Raw genomic sequence first — 16,916 nt, 5'->3', positions numbered from 1 at the left:
GGCCTCGCTTTCAGTCCAGGTGATTCTGGTTGAAGCTGGGAGAGAAAGGATTAGCAGCTCATGGGAACTGACGCTGCACGGCCACCGCAGCATCTCCTGAGCACGCGGCATGTGCCGAGGGAGGTGACGGCCGGGGTGACGGGCTCTGGAGCTGCCACTCTGGTGGGGTCCCAGCTCCGCCACAGCAGGTCACTCAGCCGCGCCCACCTCTGGTTTGCTTATCTGAGAAGTGGAAGCGAAGTTGCGCCATGAGGCCTGGGGACTGCGTAGGCTAAGCTCATGGCACGAGGCCGGGCGCACGCGCCCAATCATCCACTCAGTAGTGAGGCCCGGCCTGCTCCGGGCTCGGGGATGCAGCAAGCAAGAGAAACCACGGCCTGGCCTCAGCGAGCTCACATTTGAGTTGGGGACAGACCAGCACACGGGCCAACCCACCGTGTGGGGTCGGTGTTATGACAGGGAGCAGGCTGGGCCACCAGGGTCGGTGGAAAAGGGCCTGGGCCTGGGGGCCACACTTTGCACCTGCCATGTTCCGTGTCCTTGGGCAAATCACAACCCCTCACTTGGCCTCGGTTTCCCTGGTAGTGTAACAGGGAATCTGAGTCCGTGGCCTCCAAGGCTGCTTCCAGCGTAAATGTTCTGTGATTCTATGTCCTCCGGGCCTGAGAGCTCTGGGCATGGCCAGGGCAGCGTGCGCAGCTGATGAGGAAGCGTGTAAGGGCCTCCGCTGGGCGTGGCCTCCCTCCCAGTCCAGCCTGAGGAGTGCTGAGGGCTGAGCTCGCTCTCGGGGCACCGTGTCCCCCGCCTCACGCGAGACTGCCCCAGGGGCCCAGCGAGCTGGCCGGCTTGAAGCCAGGCTGAGGCCCCGGGGAGGAGGGAAAGAGGGCCTGTTCCTGAGAAAACGAGGGGGCCCCTGTCAGGCCCTGCTGGGAGCCAGGACGCCTGGCTCCACACTCCTCCCCCACGTGGGAAACGGGGAGAAGCTGGCCTTGCCTGCCTCCAAGGGCGTTTGTGAGGAGCCCATGAGGCAGTCCTAGTGGGGGGAGGGGGCTGTTGCAGAAAATGGCAGCACCTATGATGTGCACCTACTACGTGCCAGGCTTTGGGCCAGTGCTTCATGTCCTTCACACCACCCCACCCTCATAACCACCTGGGTGGAGGATACCGTCATCGCCCCTTGCCAGACCAGCAGACAACCTTGTGGCCCACAGTCGCTCAGCTTGTGAGGACCTGGGCTGGAATCTGGACGGACGTTTGAGAGCGGAGCCTGGGTACTGCGTGTTCCTCGCTGCATGACTGAGGGGTGGCGATGTCCTTCTTTTACACACATCTGCCTCTCTGCCAGAAAGACCACCTGCTTATGGTGTTTCGGTGGCAGACAGGGGAGGGCCAGGTCTCAGCAGCTGCGGTTCGTTTCGCCTAGAAAGTTCTGGCCAGTTCCTATGGGAACTCAAATGGAGCAAAAAGCTCACCCAGTCTGAAGGGTGAACCCCAGTCTTGGCCATGGAGGAGCCCCTGGTTCCTGGCCGTTAGTGACAGTCCCACAGTGGATCCTGTTTTGGTTCACTTGGCAAAGCAAGGTGGTGGGGATGCATATTTTGGAGTCAAGACCTGGGTTCAAATCGGATCTCGAGCCAGCAAGCCCACCACGTGTGCTTATTGGAGGCAAAGGCCACCGACTGAGACACTGGCCCTGCCCTGTGCAGTGGAGGGACATTGCACACCTTTTGCACCTTCCTTGCCTCAGTTTCCTCTCCTGGGAAAGGAGGCTAACGGTCCCTGTCTCAAGGGGCAATGCAAGGATAAGTGAGACAACCTGCATGAGGTCCTCAGATCCCAGCACAGGGTCTGGCACGTGACAAGGACTCAGGCAATGGTAGTTGGTGCCTCATTACTATCGTTATTATTTTTTTATTATTGTTGTTATTATTATTGCTATTTCTGTGTCCCCTCTGCCTTACAGTGCGGAAACAGGAAATTATAAAAGTGACAGAGCAGCTGATCGAAGCCATAAGCAATGGAGATTTTGAGTCCTACACGTGAGTCGGCTGGGCTTGTTCTGCGTGTCTTGCCTGGCTTGTTGTTCAGGGGGTGCTGTTGGCTCCCTTTGGGGGTCCTCGTCTCTGACCCTCATCTGCTCACTTTGCATGTGCTGTGAATCGGACTGAACTCATATTTCCGTTTTGCATTTGGACTTTAGGCTTATATTGAGCTTTCTGTTCCCAACACTTCTCTATATCTCAGGCCCCCTTCTCCTGTCCTCCCTCCCCCTCACACCTTGTCCCCTGGGAGAAACTCCAACAAAACTCCTTTGCTTCCTCCTGGAAGGAGGGAGAGGTCACCATCACAGCGTGGGCCCCTCAGGAGATGAGCTGGGAGCGTGAGGAGGGTGACAGGCCCCCTTCAGTCCTGCCCAGTGGGCCTGAGGCCTCACCCTGGACCTCCTGGGGCCTCTGACCGCAGATGGGTAGGAGCAGAGAAGGAGACATAAGGTGTGCACCTGCCGTGAGCAGGGGTGAGCAAAAGTCCTCAAAGTAGAATCTTAAACCCTTGGGGGAATAAAGCAGCCCGCACAAAACATGCACACCTGGTGTCATCTGTGGAGGGATGGCTGTGTGCAAGGGCTGAGTCAGAGCACCCCAAGCTGGTCACGCACACCTTTCCTGGTCTGGCCCAGAGCAGGCCTCAGAGGCCCTCAGCTGGCCCCAGGGAGAGAAAATATTTTGGGCTTGGAGCTTAGGCCTTAACATTTGGCCACTGCTGACAACACCTGGGTGTGGAGACCCCACATTTGCTTTTTGGTGAACAAAGATCACCAACTAAGGCAGAGTGGCCCTTGCCTGTTGGGTTAAGGTGAGTTAGTGCTAACCTAGCTGGAGATTGCTCTTTGGGCAGCCTGTTCCTCGTTTCCACCATGCCCAGGAGCTGAAGTTTGCCTCTCGAAGGCTTGGCAGGCCAGGTGCCTTCTAACTGTGGGAGGTTTTTCAGCAGCAGTGGGTAGCAAAGCCTCTAGAAATTCACCGCCCCCCTTTGGAGGAACAAGGAGCTTGGAAGGAGCATGTACGAAACTGAGGCTCTCATATACATATATGTATGCATGCACTTGTACACATGGGTACACGTTTGTGTGCACAAGGCGTGTGCACAGGTGTGTGTGCATGTGTGTACCTGGATGTTGCAAAAAAGCACAGAAACAGGCTGTTAAGCTGGACTTGCAGCCAGTCCCAGAAAAAGCTGGAGTGTATCATGCCAGTGGCTTTGGAAGGGCACAGCCAGGGAGCAAGGGAAAGAGAGAGGGCCCCTGTGGCCCCTAAGCTCCTCAGTGCTACTTCTAGGGGTCCTGGGGAACCCCTTCCACCTCTGTGATATCACTTCTGACTTCTGCTGCCTATTCGAGGTTCTGATCCTTTGCCATGACCTTCTGGCACTGTGTAACCTTAAATAAGTCAGTTTATCTCACCGAGCCTCGGTTTCCCCACATGTACAACGGAGTTGGAGGGGACGGCCTCCGAGTCCTTTCATTGCAGGAGGCAGGAATACCAGATGCCTCCAGGAGTGAGGCTTCTTAAAGTGGGGGTGCTCACTCTCCCGCACACTCAGTGCTCAGACCCCCACCCTTGGAGGATCCTGCAGCTGGAAGGCCCTGAGCATCCCGCTGGGTCTGAGCACCATCCCCCACCCCCTGGCTTAATCCAGCTGGAGAATTTGAGGTCCTGAGTGGAGAACTGAGTTGTCTGGGGTCACCCAAACAGACAGGACAGAGCAGGGACAGTGCGCCCTGCAAGGGCTTCGTCCAGCTCAGACAATGCTGTGCCTGACACCCTCTTCTGGGCATCTCCAATTCCACCCTGGGTTGGGAGCTCTGGTTGTCCCCGGGCATTTCCTGTCTCTGGCTTCATTGCTATTGTCACAGGGGTTCATATTGTGCCACAAAAGATCCCAGAGACTTGGAGATGAGAAAGACAGTTTGTTCCTGCCCCCCACCCGGCTGTCAGGGCCCCCTGGAAGACTGAGACTTGGAAAGGAGCAACGAGCTGAAAATACACAGTCTCCATTTGTGAATCCTCCTTGGCCACACTCTGTGCTCCTCCCTCCCAGACATTCCCTCGCCTAATGCTACCTTCCTCATCTTATAGAAGAGGAAACTGAGGCTCACAGTCAAGGCTGCTGCTAACAACAGGGCAACTTTGCTCAAACTAGCAAAACGTACCAGCCAGGTACACACCTGGCTTGGTGAGGGGAGGTCACTATTATGTGGAGGGAAATGCACCTCCCTCCTTCCCCCTGACAAAGACAAATTAGAAAAAGCCCCCTCTGGATCCACTGCTCTGGGCCAGGGGTGAAATTTGGATAGCAGCTTTCGTGCGCTGCACAGCCCTGCACGGTCACCCACGGCACTCTTGCTTCAAGGGGTTGAGCCACTTGCTTGAAGTCTCATAAGCATTAAGTGGCAGAGCCAGGACTTGAACCCAGGCTTCCCGGCTGTACATGGCAGCGAGCAGTCAGCGACGCCCCACACTTTACAGCTTGCCAGCTCCTTCCCGTCCACTAACCCTGATCCCATGAGCTGGGCACAATCGTTCCCCTTCCACAGGCTCACCCTCTGAGAGGCCAGCAAGAAGCTGCCCCAGCCCCGCTTTCCTCTGGCTTCTTTCCCCCAGGAAGATGTGCGACCCTGGCATGACAGCCTTTGAACCCGAGGCCCTGGGGAACCTGGTCGAGGGTCTGGACTTCCATCGATTCTATTTTGAAAACCGTGAGCAATCCCTTCTCTCTGGGGTGCCTGTTGTCTGCTCTCTTTCCGTGTCCCGCCGGACGGCACAGCAGGGTGACGGGCAGGGCCCCAGGGGCAGCTCAGGAGCCAGCGAAGCGGAAGATCCCGTGTGGACAGGGGTTGGTACCCTCTTGGTTCCCTCTCCTAACCCTGGCCCATCCATCAGCTGCCAGCTGTCTCTCCTGTGGTTCAGGATGGGGCGAGGGGGGTCCCAGGGACCAGGGATACACATGACAAGCCCTCCCAGGCCTCTCCAGGGAGCCTTCCCACCGGGTCATGCACCCAAGATAGGGTCATCTTGATGCCCGAGGCCATCCCAGCTGCCCAGCTGGTCACAAGCTGGCTCCGTGGGTTGTGGGTGCGCAGTTTGGGAAAAAGGAGAGGACAGTGAGCTCACACTGCTGTGCCCTGCCTGTTTGTCTAGGTCTCTGTCCTGCATGTCTGTCCTTCCTGGGCCTCTCCTCTGCAGGAGAGACCTTGGCAGCTTTGCAACCAGGGGCTGTCAGACGGTTGAGGCTGGGCCTGACCTAGGACGCTTTCTGCCTGTGTCTGTGTCTCTCTGGGCCAGGGGTTAGACAGAGATGAAACAAAGGTTAGATCACACAGCTTAGGACAGGGAGGAGGGACCTGAGAGGTGCTGGATCCGGGGCTCCCCAAAGTGAAGGGCATGTACCACGAGGCTACACAGAGTGATTCCAAGCATATCTAGGCACCACTTGAAACAGCATTGCTTTACACAGCGAGAAAGCTCCGCCCTTTTAAATCTCTTTCAGTCCTCTGGCTCCACCAAGGGGAAATGCTCAGCTGGGCGGTAGCCTGTCTTGAACACTTCTTTGCCACTTCCTAACTTCCTCCTTCATCAAAGAGTGAGCAAATCTCAGGCTTGTCTCATAGGCAAGAGCATGGAGCAAGGATTATATGACTTTCATTTCTTTTCACTGGCCTTAGGATTAAAAGTTTATTCTGTGATATCGATTGTTCATTAATAATTATGCTAGAAAGTTTTTTTAAAAAAATAAATTTATACGAATCAGTAAAGTGAATTGATTCAGGGAAATATTTTAATGAAGTCAATGCAGGTGGCACTTGTATATGGTAAAAATAACAAAGGTGGTGTTTCAAAAATAGCAAAGAAGTCAGACCTAGTCCCAATGTTCATCATGCGGAAGAGGAAACTGAGGCCCAGAGAGGGAAAGTGACTTGTCTAAGGAATCCAGAAAGCTGGTGGCAGAATCTGGACCTGACACCGGCGGTGCCCCTTCCCTTCCCTGTGCCACCTGCTCTGTCCACGTGCACATTAGCAAACCAGGGCTGGGACTGGCACTGCCCTCCTGGCCTGCAGCCTCTCTGGCTGAATTGTATAGAGCAGGCGTCCTCAAATTATAGCCCGCCGGCCACATGCGGGTGTTTTTGCCCATTTGCTTTTTTACTTCAAAATAAGATATGTGCAGTGTGCATAGGAATTTGTTCATAGTTTTTTTTAAAAACTATAGTCTGGCCCTCCAATGGTCTGAGGGACAGTGAACTGGCCCCCTCTTTAAAAAGTTTGAGGACCCCTGGTATAGAGTTTAGAGGCTCAAGGTCACCCCCAGGAAAAGCTGTGAAGACGAAAGCTACGTCTTCCTTTAATAAACCAAACTCCCATTCTGCAAGGCTAGCAATGAAGACTGAATTCTCATGCGAAGAGAAGTCCCTGTCACCCTGGAGCTCCCTCGCTGATCACCGCGGCCGCCATTCTGCGTTCTGTCCTCTAGGGGCGCCGTTTCCCAGCGTGAACTGGACAGTCCCACAAAGCACAGCGGAGAGCAGGCTAAGGCCCAGCTCTAAAGGCTCGGGTGGCAAAGGGGATAAACGCAGGGGAAGGCCACGCAGCCCACGCTTGCCTGGGTTCAGTGGGCCCTGTCTCAGCACCATCCCCGGACTCTAGGTTTAAACGTCCGGTCGCTCTAAAGGCGGACCCCACAAAAGCAAGACCCGGAGCAGCTGCGTGCTTCTGCCCAAGCCCCACCCTCCAGATGCCTGGCTTTCCTGTGGAGGACCTGGCCCTGTCTCCCACCTCGTCCACAAAAGCGGATATTAGAAGCCTCTTATCATTTCAAAAGACACCACGTTAGGGGGCATTTCTTTGCAAATGCTCCTCAGGACCCAGTTCTCGCTGATAACAGCATGGCCAGACCCTCAACCATGCCAAGCTCCGTTTGTCCCTCCTAGGGTTGTTCTAGATTGTCCTAACTCAGTCCCAGCTGGAGACTGACTTCTTGTCAACTCCACTGCATCTTTCTCAGGAACCGGCCCAGGTCGGGACAAGTCAGACTGTTTCTCTGGACCTCAGTTTCCATATCTGCTACATGGACACACTGAAATAGATGGTCCCGTGTGCCTCCAGCCCTCAGTGCCACCAGGGATGCTTATAGAGGCCTCCTTAAATTCTGTAGTTGGGCCAATGGGTGACCTCTGACCTCTGAGGTCACTCCCAAGTCTATGGTGCTAAAACTCTATATTCTATATCTCTGACAGCCCAGAGTCCTAAGTCTGTTATTCTACACATCTAACACTTGGTGATTTTACGTCCTTTATCCAAAGCCTGGGGGTGTAGTGTGATTATAATATTGGGGTGTGGGTGCCATTGACTGCTTTCTGCAATTTTGTGGAAAAGACATTTTATATTCTTTAGGAAATAAGTGGTTCCCACACCTGGCTGGGCATCAGAATCAGGGGGTAGGGACGGGGAAGGGAACTTTTTAATATTACGGATTCTTGAACGGGGCCCTGTCAAGGCAGGGGTGGGGAACTTGTGTTTGAAGCCAGCTGTCCACTGAGTCAGACCTCCCCTCGGGCTGCACTAAGGGAAGGGCTCCTCTCAAGCCCAAGATCCTGACCCCGGCTCTCCAGCGCCTCCCTGGGTCATCGTCTCTCTACGCTTTTGTTTTCGTGTCTTGATGAAAAAAACTGAGTTTCTAGAGTCAATCTAACAATCATAATGGTGGTGGCTCATATTTCATACAGTGGGAGCTTGTGTCAGGTGCTGCGTCAGTTCTGTTGTGATCACAAGGGTTATGCATTTCTCCCGTGATTCTGGAAAGCTCCACGACCGACAATACCACCTTGTTATCGCAAGGTTCCCAGATTCTGCAATTCTCATGTTCCCCAAGTTTCCACGATTCTATGTGTCCACCGCAGCGGTGGCAGACGGGCCGCCCATGGGCCGTGTCTGGATTGCAGATATGTTTCGTGGGGCCTGCGTGATGTTTTAAATTTGAATTAAATGCTGGCAACTAAAAACGAAGAGTTTCCATGTAAAAATCCAGATTCTCTCGAAATCGGCACGGGTCCCACTTACGTCATAGCCACCAGCCAAGCGGTGTGCAGGGCGCCCTCTTTAGGTGGGACATGGTGTTTATTCACCAGCCCCCATCGCTCCCTCTGGCGCCTTGACCCAAGGCAAAGGGTCAGTTGTGATTCAGCATCTTATACCCAGTTCAGCCCCTCGTTTATGCGCCTGTCTGGCACCCGGAGGGATCTGGGTTTGGGACTGGTCTAGGCTCATCCGTAGTCTTCCCGGCCCTATCCTTCTGTGTGGCCGAGAGGCTACCACTCTAACACGCCGTTTCCCGTGTTTGAAGAAAGTGGCGTGTCTGCAATCCACTGTATCTAAGCCGGGGCGTGATGTCCCTGTTCCCTAGAGGCTCTGCCTTGACTCCCAGGCCGTGGAGCCCTGTCACAGAGGCCCCTTCCTGCACGCCAGGCAGGCAGGGAAGCCTCGGGCGGGCGAGAGGGCTGCTGGGAGTGGAGAAAGCGAGGAGAGCGAGGCGGGAGGCCCCTGTTGCATCTCCTGGGCCCCTCCCGCCCCCGCCTCCAGTGTGGTCCCGGAACAGCAAGCCCGTGCACACCACCATCCTGAACCCCCACATCCACCTGATGGGTGACGAGTCGGCCTGCATCGCCTACATCCGCATCACGCAGTACCTGGACGCCAGCGGCATCCCCCGCACCGCCCAGTCCGAGGAGACCCGCGTGTGGCACCGCCGGGACGGCAAATGGCAGATCGTCCACTTCCACAGATCTGGGGCGCCCTCCGTCCTGCCCCAGTGAGCGCCCCTCCTTGCCCCCCGCCCCACAGGGGAATCTAGAGGAATGGGGGAGCCAACCTGGGCTGGGGGTCACGTAGGGGAGGCAGGCTGCTGCCTTCAGCCTCTGAAAGGCTGCAGAGTTGCAGGGGCGGCGGAGGGAGCCCTGAGAGAGAACGGGCTGGCCTGTAGGTGTGGGCAGGCGAGGGCGGGAGCCCGGGGAGGCAGCGCGCACTCCGTGTGGGGCGGCGGGTGGCCTGGCCGCCCGAACGAAAACACGTGCCCTCAGGAGCGCCCACACTCGTGTCTTTCAGCTGAAGCCCCAGGCCGGGGCCACTGCGTTGCTGTGCCGCGGAGACCCACTCTTTGTCCGTGGAATGTGGCTGCTGGTTCTCCCACTTGGATGTGGCTGGAATTCCCCCGTCGTGTCCCCACCACCACCGTCAGCTCTGTACCCGCATCGAGAAAACCTGCTTGTTCAGAAAAGCCATCACAACTTCAAAGCAAATGGCCAAATTTCCCACCCCCTACCTCTCGCTCTCCTCTCTCTCCCCTGCCAGGCCGGGGCCTCCTGGGGCCTGGGTGCCGGCCCCTCCTCCTCCGCTGCTGCAGGCTGGAGTGCCAGCCGCTGGGGAGAAGGAGGGGCGAGGGGGCGAGGAGCAGGGTGTCCACCCGTCCCTCTCACGGCTCTCTCCTCTTCTGGGGTCCCCCAAGGAAGGGTAGGTGAACCCCCAGCCCCCCGAGGGAGAGGGTGAGAGAGGAGCAGACGCCAGGAGCCTCCTGCCTCAAACGGCTTCCCCAGCGCTTCCCCCTCCTGTGCTGGCCTCACGGTGGTCCGCGGACCCTTCCCTCAGCGTGGGGGGCGCCCCCCTCTCAGGGGCCCCGCTGCTTCCTCCCGGTGAAGTCCTTCTCCAGCGTTAGCCTGCCCGCCCTGCCCTTCTGTCACCCCGAGAATTCCAGCTTCGTCTTATCTCAGAGAGGAAATCTCATTGTCTGGCGGGGGCAAAAGAAAGCAACTTAGGTGTCACTTCTACTCGGACCGCATGCCTTTTTATAGCCAAACTCCTGTGTATTTCGTAAACGAATTTCTTGTTAATGGATATTTATGTAATAACTAGACCTCTCAAATTATTGTGAGAACGGTTGGGCTCGGAAGCGGGGTAGGAAGAGGGGTGAGGGGTGGTTTTTTTCTGTTCTAGATTATTTCTTTTGTTTGTTTGGTCATCTCTGAGGTGGACCTTGTCACCTGTGGTTATCTGGGGCCCAGGTGGACTCGGCCCCAGGGAGAAGGGCCTCTCTGCCATTTCGGCGCCAAGGTAAGCTGACGCAGGCGTTCCTTTCGGGACTGTGGAAGCATCAGATGGCAGCACCGGCCAGGAAACAGCAAGGCAGGGCAGAGAGGCGGAGGGAGCCTGTCAGGATGGAAACATCTGGACTTTTCTTTGCTTCCCTCCCACGCTGGGGACCTCACTACTGCACTTCCCAGGATCTCATGTCACCTTATCTGTGTGCCGCCCCCAACGCCCCCGCCCACCTCTAGGGGGCCCGTGAGCATTTGTCTTCATCGCCTCTCTCCCCATGGCATCGGGTGGCTGAAGCAGAACACTGGGATTTCTACTCCTCACGCCTCATCCCTCGGCCTCGGGTTTGCACTCTCTCTCTTTCTTTTCCTCTCGCCCTCTTCCCCTGGGATTGACTCTGATGTGGAATACCTTGGCACATCCACTAGGATCTACTGTCTGCACTGTTTTCTTTGCATGACTTTATATGCAGTAAGTATGTTGAAAAAAAAAACAAAAAGAAGAAAAACACTCAACAAAACCAATCTACATGTTTTGAACAAAAAGAAAAAAAATAGAGGTTGTATTCTCAGTGTCCAACTCGGAATTATGTTGCTGCCTCTCTGTGCTTTTGGCCTCTGTGTGGCCGTGTTTTGCCAGCATGAGATACTGTCTCCTCTGGAGGATTTTAGGGGAGGAAGAGCCACATCCCCAGGGATTTGGAGGAGGCTCTGGTACCCCCAACCCTCCTGGGTGTTCTTGGTTGGAGCAGAACCGGTGAGGATGTTTGATCCAGGACTTTCTGAGTTTTCCCCGATCATGAGCTGTCTGCTGGGCTCAAGTCCCGCTGCCCGGACCCCGTTGAGACGGGCTGGGTGGGGGCTACAGGCCAGGAAAGAAGCTGTCCTGGCCTCCTGGTTTCCAAGCTGGTCCATCACTGGCCTCTGTTCTCGGCTCAGACCTTGCCCAGAGGGCTTCCCAGGAAGGCCCAGTGATCCCATTGTACCAGCAGCAAAACCACCTGTCCCCCTCATGAGCTGCCAGTTCCCTACAGCCATCCCTGGCCAAAGGTGAAGGCGCCTTCGCCAGGGGATGCTAAAATCACCGAGGCAAGGTCTGAGCCCTTCTTTAGCCTCAGTTTCCCCATCGGTTAAAAGGGTTAAATGCTCTGATCTGGCCGATGGAGGATCAGACCTAGGGTGATGCGAAGCCCAATGTACCTGTGAGAACTAGCGGGCTTAGCCCCCGGCAGGACTCCTCCTGTTTACTTCTGGACCTGGCCAGTCTCCCTCCCCTCTCCCACCTGCCCTTCATCCCCCTCTTTGGTGCCTGTCAACTGCTTATCAGCAGTGGACTGCAGGGGAGAGAGAGCAGTAGTTTGGGGGTTAGCAGGCTTCAATTCCCAGCTCTGACCACACCTGCTGTGTGACCTTGGGCAAGTCCTCTCCCCTCTCTGGGCCTTGGTTTCCCAAGCAGAGGAAACTGAGCTGGAGGACGCCAAGGTCCTGCCTTTCATTGGCTGACACACCTCCGGTCCACCATGCCCCTCTCCAAGTGCTGGAGAAGTGGAGGCACGTCCCTACCCCAGGTTCCGATGGCCCCCACTGGGAAGGCCGCGCCTGTGGGTGGGCAGCGCCCTGGTGCAGATCACAGGGCACCAGGGCTGATCCTGAGGCAGCAGGCATGGGACACTGGCAGAAAAAGCTGCCCAGAGCCCACCCTCAGCAGACAAACTCCGTGCTCCTGCAAACATCCTGTAGATGCAAAAAAATCCAAACCCAAGTCAAAACCTAGGCTCCAGCATGCAAGTTCGTTTACAGGAAAGCATTCTCCCGGGTTTGTGCCCACCACAGTGCAAACCCTGACCTGTGGCCTCCTGTCTCCCTTCAAAGGGAGACCCTTTGGGGGGATGTGTTCGCCAGACTCCCCATGCTGGTTTCTTTGTTACTATTTGTTTGGGGTTTTGTTTCAGTTCTTTTTCTTTTCTTTTCCTTTTTTAAAAATATGTGGCTGTGAACTTGAATGACCACTGCTCAAACTTTCTGCTATTGGGGGAGGGGGGCGGGAAGGGAAGAAGGGGCGTCTGTTTTATTCCTGGTGTTTTCAGTGCAATAAATAGCTACAAACTTCTGTGCACTCCACTGTGTACCTGACTTGGTCAAGTCTCTGCCCGGGGAGGTTTGCGTTTGTTTCCTGTCCTACATCTGCCCCCCATGGGCCCCATCCTCAGAGCCAGGGATGGGGTCAGCTTCCTCCGGGAACATGGGGTTACATGGGGTTAACAAAAGCAAGGCAGTGGGTACAGGTTGCCCCAAATAGCCAGGAGCTGAAGTCTCCCTCGGGCCTTGGGGGAAGGTTCTCCTCCTCCAGGACTCTGATTCCCCTGTTCAATGAAGAGGTTGTTCCAGAGGTCCCTCCACCTGTTCCCTTCCCTCCGCCCAACCTCACAGGCAGAGCGCCCAGACAGCGGGTGGGAGAAGAGGGAGGAGAGGAAGGGTCTCTTCCCACAAGCGTATTTTGGGCCCAGTGCTTGGGGCAGGGGCCTTGGGCCAGAGCGCAGGACGGCGTGAGAGTCCCCATGGGCTGAGGGGACGCTCAGTGCCACATCAGAGGCCACTTTGGTCCTCTGAGTCAGAGCCGCTGGACTCTGTCGGGGCCAAGTCTGGACAGTGATGCAGGGGCTTTGGCCCGTCCGGCCACGATAGAGGATCACCCTTCCCGGCCGCTGCTGGGGGACTTCCCAGTGCTAAAACCAGGACAGCACTAGGTGAACCGGGCGAGTGGGTTAGCCTAAGCCAGGACCACACCCCGCAGAGGCCTAGATTCCACAGGGCCTCGGAGATGTACCCGCGGGAGCCCACAGTCCCCGGTAGACCATGCTCCGGTGCCGGGGCCCCCAGAGTCCCTGCACCTGCCACTCTCTGGGCGTGTCCTCGCTGCCGCTGTGTGGGGTGGCCACGGGGAGTGCCTGTGGGGATGTGCATCTTGCACACACGTGAGGACCTTCCCAGTGAGAGCACTGGCTGTGGATGAGGAGGGCAAGAGGGGCCTGGGGGCTTCCACTTGCACCCTTACCCTGGAGCTCAGCAGTGTTAGCGCCAGGGCCCCTCCCAGCTCCACCTTCACGCGCCCCAGGACTTCCGGCGCCCCGGGACTTCCCGCCTGGGCAGACGGGTTGAGGGCGTGGGCGGCCATCGCACACACTCGCCAGCAGGTGGCAGCACAGGAGCAGGGAGGGCCCCGTTGTCCTCAAGGGATGTCCTTTAACTCTGAAAAAGTACCAAGGCCACTTAACAACACTATTATTATCTCACAGGAGCGTGGCGCTCCACAATTCACAAAGCGCTTTCACAGCACCCCTTGTCCCAGTTCCGACAGCCCTATTTTGAGGATGAAAACAATGAGACGAGGAGGCCCAGCCTTCTAGCTCAGAGCACAGCGCTCTGCTCCCTCCAGGCGCCTTCCTTGCCCTGGCCTGGGCTTCCAGGTCCCTATCTCTGGACAGCCGGCACATAGTGACAGAGATTCTCATGCACCCACCTCCCTGTTACCCTCTGTCCTCTTCCAGCTGCTGCCCCGTCTCTCAGTTGTCTACACCCCCAGCCTGCATAGTCCACACCCGCTGCAGAGGGCTGGCTCACTCACATTCGCTTGCTGAGAGCATTGCAACAGCTCCTCGCCCTTCAGGACACAGCTCTGGGAAGCCTCCCCTGACTGCCCAACACACTCTGGGTTCTGTCCTTCCTCCGGCTTCCGCAGCAGCCTGTGCCTACCTCACCACAGGTCTCTGGTTTAAAGTCATCCAACGAAGTGTCTACAAAGTGCGTGTGCCTTGAAGGCAGGACAGCCTCTTGTCCATGCTCAAGATGCATGCAGCAGGTGTCATCGTTCTTGCAGCGAGTAGACCCCTGGCAGGTGTGTGCTGCTGCAACGAGGGAGGAGTGGATGCTGTGTGGGCACAAGTATTTCACCTGCCTCTGCAGTCACAGGGGCTGACACTTCCTGGGTGCTGACCAAGCGCCAGGCACGCCCCACCTCCTTCACAGGTGCTCCCTCCGTGCTCGGCACAGCCCGCACTGTGGGCACCATCATTCTCTTCATTCCATGACCGAGGAGACTGTGCTGCCCAAGGGGGAAGAACCTGCCCGAGATGGCCCAGGGCACAAGGGAGGGAGGTGACACTGGGAACTCCCTGGGGCATACTGCAGCTGGGCTGAGCTGCAAGGGGGGGGCTCAGGGGTGAGCTGGACCTGTCTTCTGTCCCCCAGGAATCCCTGTTGCCATTGCAGACAGCGAGAGACACGCCGAAAGCAAGACCCCAGGGCAGACTAGGATGGGGCTGGACCTGGAGCTACAAAGCGTACAGGGCCCAAAGGAAGCAGCAGGAGGAAAGACAGTGATGAGGCTGTGGCGGGGGTTGTGGAGGTGCTAGAAGGGGTGAGAGGTGAGTGAGTGTGGAGGCCAGGGCAAAGGCTGAGAGCCCAGAGCAAGTAGGGGTGGTGGGGGTCAGGGGGAAGAACAAGCTTGGGAGGAGGCTGGAAATGTCAGAGGGCGGAGTGAGCCCAAATCTGCCATGGGATGGGCATGCCTTTCCAGGGCAGGGGGGGCCCCCAGCAGTGGACATGGCCTTCTCCACACCTGGGTCGTAGCAGATCCTTAGGAAGCACCCCCCAGCAGATGCGGGAGTCTTTGCCCAGTGCAAGGTGGCGGGTCTGGCGCTCTGAGAATGGGCCCTCTCCTTGTGCTTCCTCCTGAGAGCAGCCCCACCCTCCCTGCTCCACCTGGGCCACCCAGGTCTCAGAGGCCACTTCCCTCCAGGCAGCCTGGTCTGGCCATCCCTTCCCAGGCCCGGAGCCTCAGCTGGAGGTGGAGGGAGTTAGGGGGAGCTGGAGATGGACTGTCCCTTCCCGCCCCACCCAGAAAAAGGGAGGATGATTACCATTCTCTCCCAGTGTGACATTGGATGGGTCACGTCCCCTCTCTGGGCCTTAGTTCCCTCATTATTACATGACCTTGAACCTGTGGCCCCCAAATAGGGGAACTGAGCTGGCTGCAGCAGAATCACCAGGGAGTTTGCTAAAAATACAGATGTTTCTGGCTCCACCCTCAACCAGTCTGGGCAGGGGTCCAGGCAGCTGTAGTTTTAGTAAGCACCCAGGTTTGGGAAACTTGCATTGAGCACCCCTCCTCCAGTCCCCCCAGTCACAATGGGAGCCTGAAGATCAGTTATTGGTCCCACCTGAGGCGTCCTGCTCTCTGGCCTCCCTGACTCAGCTAAATCAAAATTGACCAGAGGCCCCTCCCCTGCCAAGCCCTAAAGTTCTCTGAGACCCTGACCCTGGAGCAGCAGAGTCAAGGTCAAAGCAAGGCGAGGCACCAGGGTGGTGTTATTGGTGTGCCCACTCCCACCTTGCTCTGGCTGGGCATCCCAGTTCACTGGAGAAACCATCGGGGCTCCCAGCCACTCCTCCAGCTCATCCGCAGAAGGAATGAAACTTCTTCCCACCAGGCAGAGCCAATGCCAAATTCATCTCTGAAGAAGGGGTCGCTGTTCCCCTCCCCAGCTCCCTGGGCGTGTGCCTAGCAGAAGGCTGAAGGGGGGCAGGTGGAGGCAGACAGCCCCCTCCCTCGCCTCTCTCCCCCAGGCACCTCTGTGGGGCTCGCTGCTCCCGTTCGACCCATTCATCTCACACACGGGGACACCGAGGCCTGGTCTCCAAGGCACATTGCCATCGAACTGGATGGTGCCCTGAGCCTCCAGCGCGGCCTGTCCCTGGCTCCAGCCATGCCAACCTCCAACCTCCTCCTCTCTCGGCTGAGCCTCAGTTTCCTCATCTGTACAAGGAACAGCTGGCTAATGAGAACCGACCCACCTAGGAGGTTTCTACATGCTATGCTTTGCCCTAAGCAGTCTGATCATTTTTTAAATCTATATATTGAGCATCTATATTATCTCATTTAATCCCCTGCAAGGCAAAATCTATTCTCGTCATTTTATATCTGAGGCCACTGGGGTTCAGAGAGGTGACGTAGCAGATTCAGCCAGGCTGTGGAGCTGGGATTCCACTCCAACCAGTGGGCGTCTAAGTCCTCCTTGGCCCCTCCCGGCTACAGTTCTTTTTTTTTTTTTTTTTTTTTTTTTTTCTTTTTGGGAAGTAAACAGCGAAGGAAATCGGCTACAGTTCTGTAGGGGTTGAGGCTCACAGAGGCTGTGGACTTGAGCAGGAAAAGACTTTTTTCCCAAAACAAAGAGTGCTCCTGAATGGGGGAGCCCAGAGGAGGCCTCCGTGTGGCCAGGCAGGTGGGCTGTGCCTCCGTCCTGGGGGAGCAGCCCAGGCGGCAGGAAGTCAGTCAGAGACGGGGCAGGGGATGCTGGCCAAGCATTGGCGCGGACAGGCAGCCCTGGACGCCCTTCCAGGGCAGGACCAGCGTCAGTGAGGCCCCAGGCCCCGGAGGGAGTGGCCTGCAGCTCCAGGAACCAAACTTTCCATGAGCCACCAGCAAAAAATGAGTCTGGAGGGGAGAGTCCACCGCAGACCCTGAGGCTCTGCCACCAGGGGTCACGTGGGATCCGGAGGGGACCGACACCGTCTTAACTCTTTGCTGGTTATCCCCAGAGCCACCGAGGAGCCTCGTGCAGTTCGATGCTCCATCGTGCAAAGCTGTTGACCAGCCCCGTGCGGTCACTGGGGGGACTGAGGGATGAGGACAGTCCAGTCTCTGTCCTGGAGCAGTTGGTGGTGGGGCAGGGCCGTGGACACACATGTGTTCCTTCCATCAGCAAGCATGTGTCAC

General features: G+C 56.9%; 1 protein-coding gene across 3 annotated transcripts in view; it reads left to right on the top strand.

Moving 5' to 3' along the window:
* CAMK2A (calcium/calmodulin dependent protein kinase II alpha) overlaps positions 1-10,650 on the top strand; it is a 62,899-nt gene extending 52,249 nt beyond the window's left edge. For 2 of the 3 annotated variants that reach the window (XM_012790948.3, XM_012790958.3), the window contains 4 exons: positions 1,964-2,039; positions 4,662-4,756; positions 8,634-8,862; positions 9,156-10,650. In XM_012790948.3, coding sequence (XP_012646402.1) covers positions 1,964-2,039; positions 4,662-4,756; positions 8,634-8,862; positions 9,156-9,159 — 404 coding nt within the window. In that variant the 3' untranslated portion in view covers positions 9,160-10,650. Of the gene's footprint in view, positions 1-1,963; positions 2,040-4,661; positions 4,757-8,633; positions 8,867-9,155 lie in introns of those variants that run through there. The other variant, XM_075996219.1, reaches the window with a different exon arrangement.
* Positions 10,651-16,916: the final 6,266 nt, after the last annotated feature.

This window comes from Microcebus murinus, chromosome 21 (genome assembly GCF_040939455.1).
Source record: "Microcebus murinus isolate Inina chromosome 21, M.murinus_Inina_mat1.0, whole genome shotgun sequence".
NCBI classification, from domain to species: domain Eukaryota; kingdom Metazoa; phylum Chordata; class Mammalia; order Primates; family Cheirogaleidae; genus Microcebus; species Microcebus murinus.
This window is presented reverse-complemented; position numbering and strand designations above follow the sequence as displayed.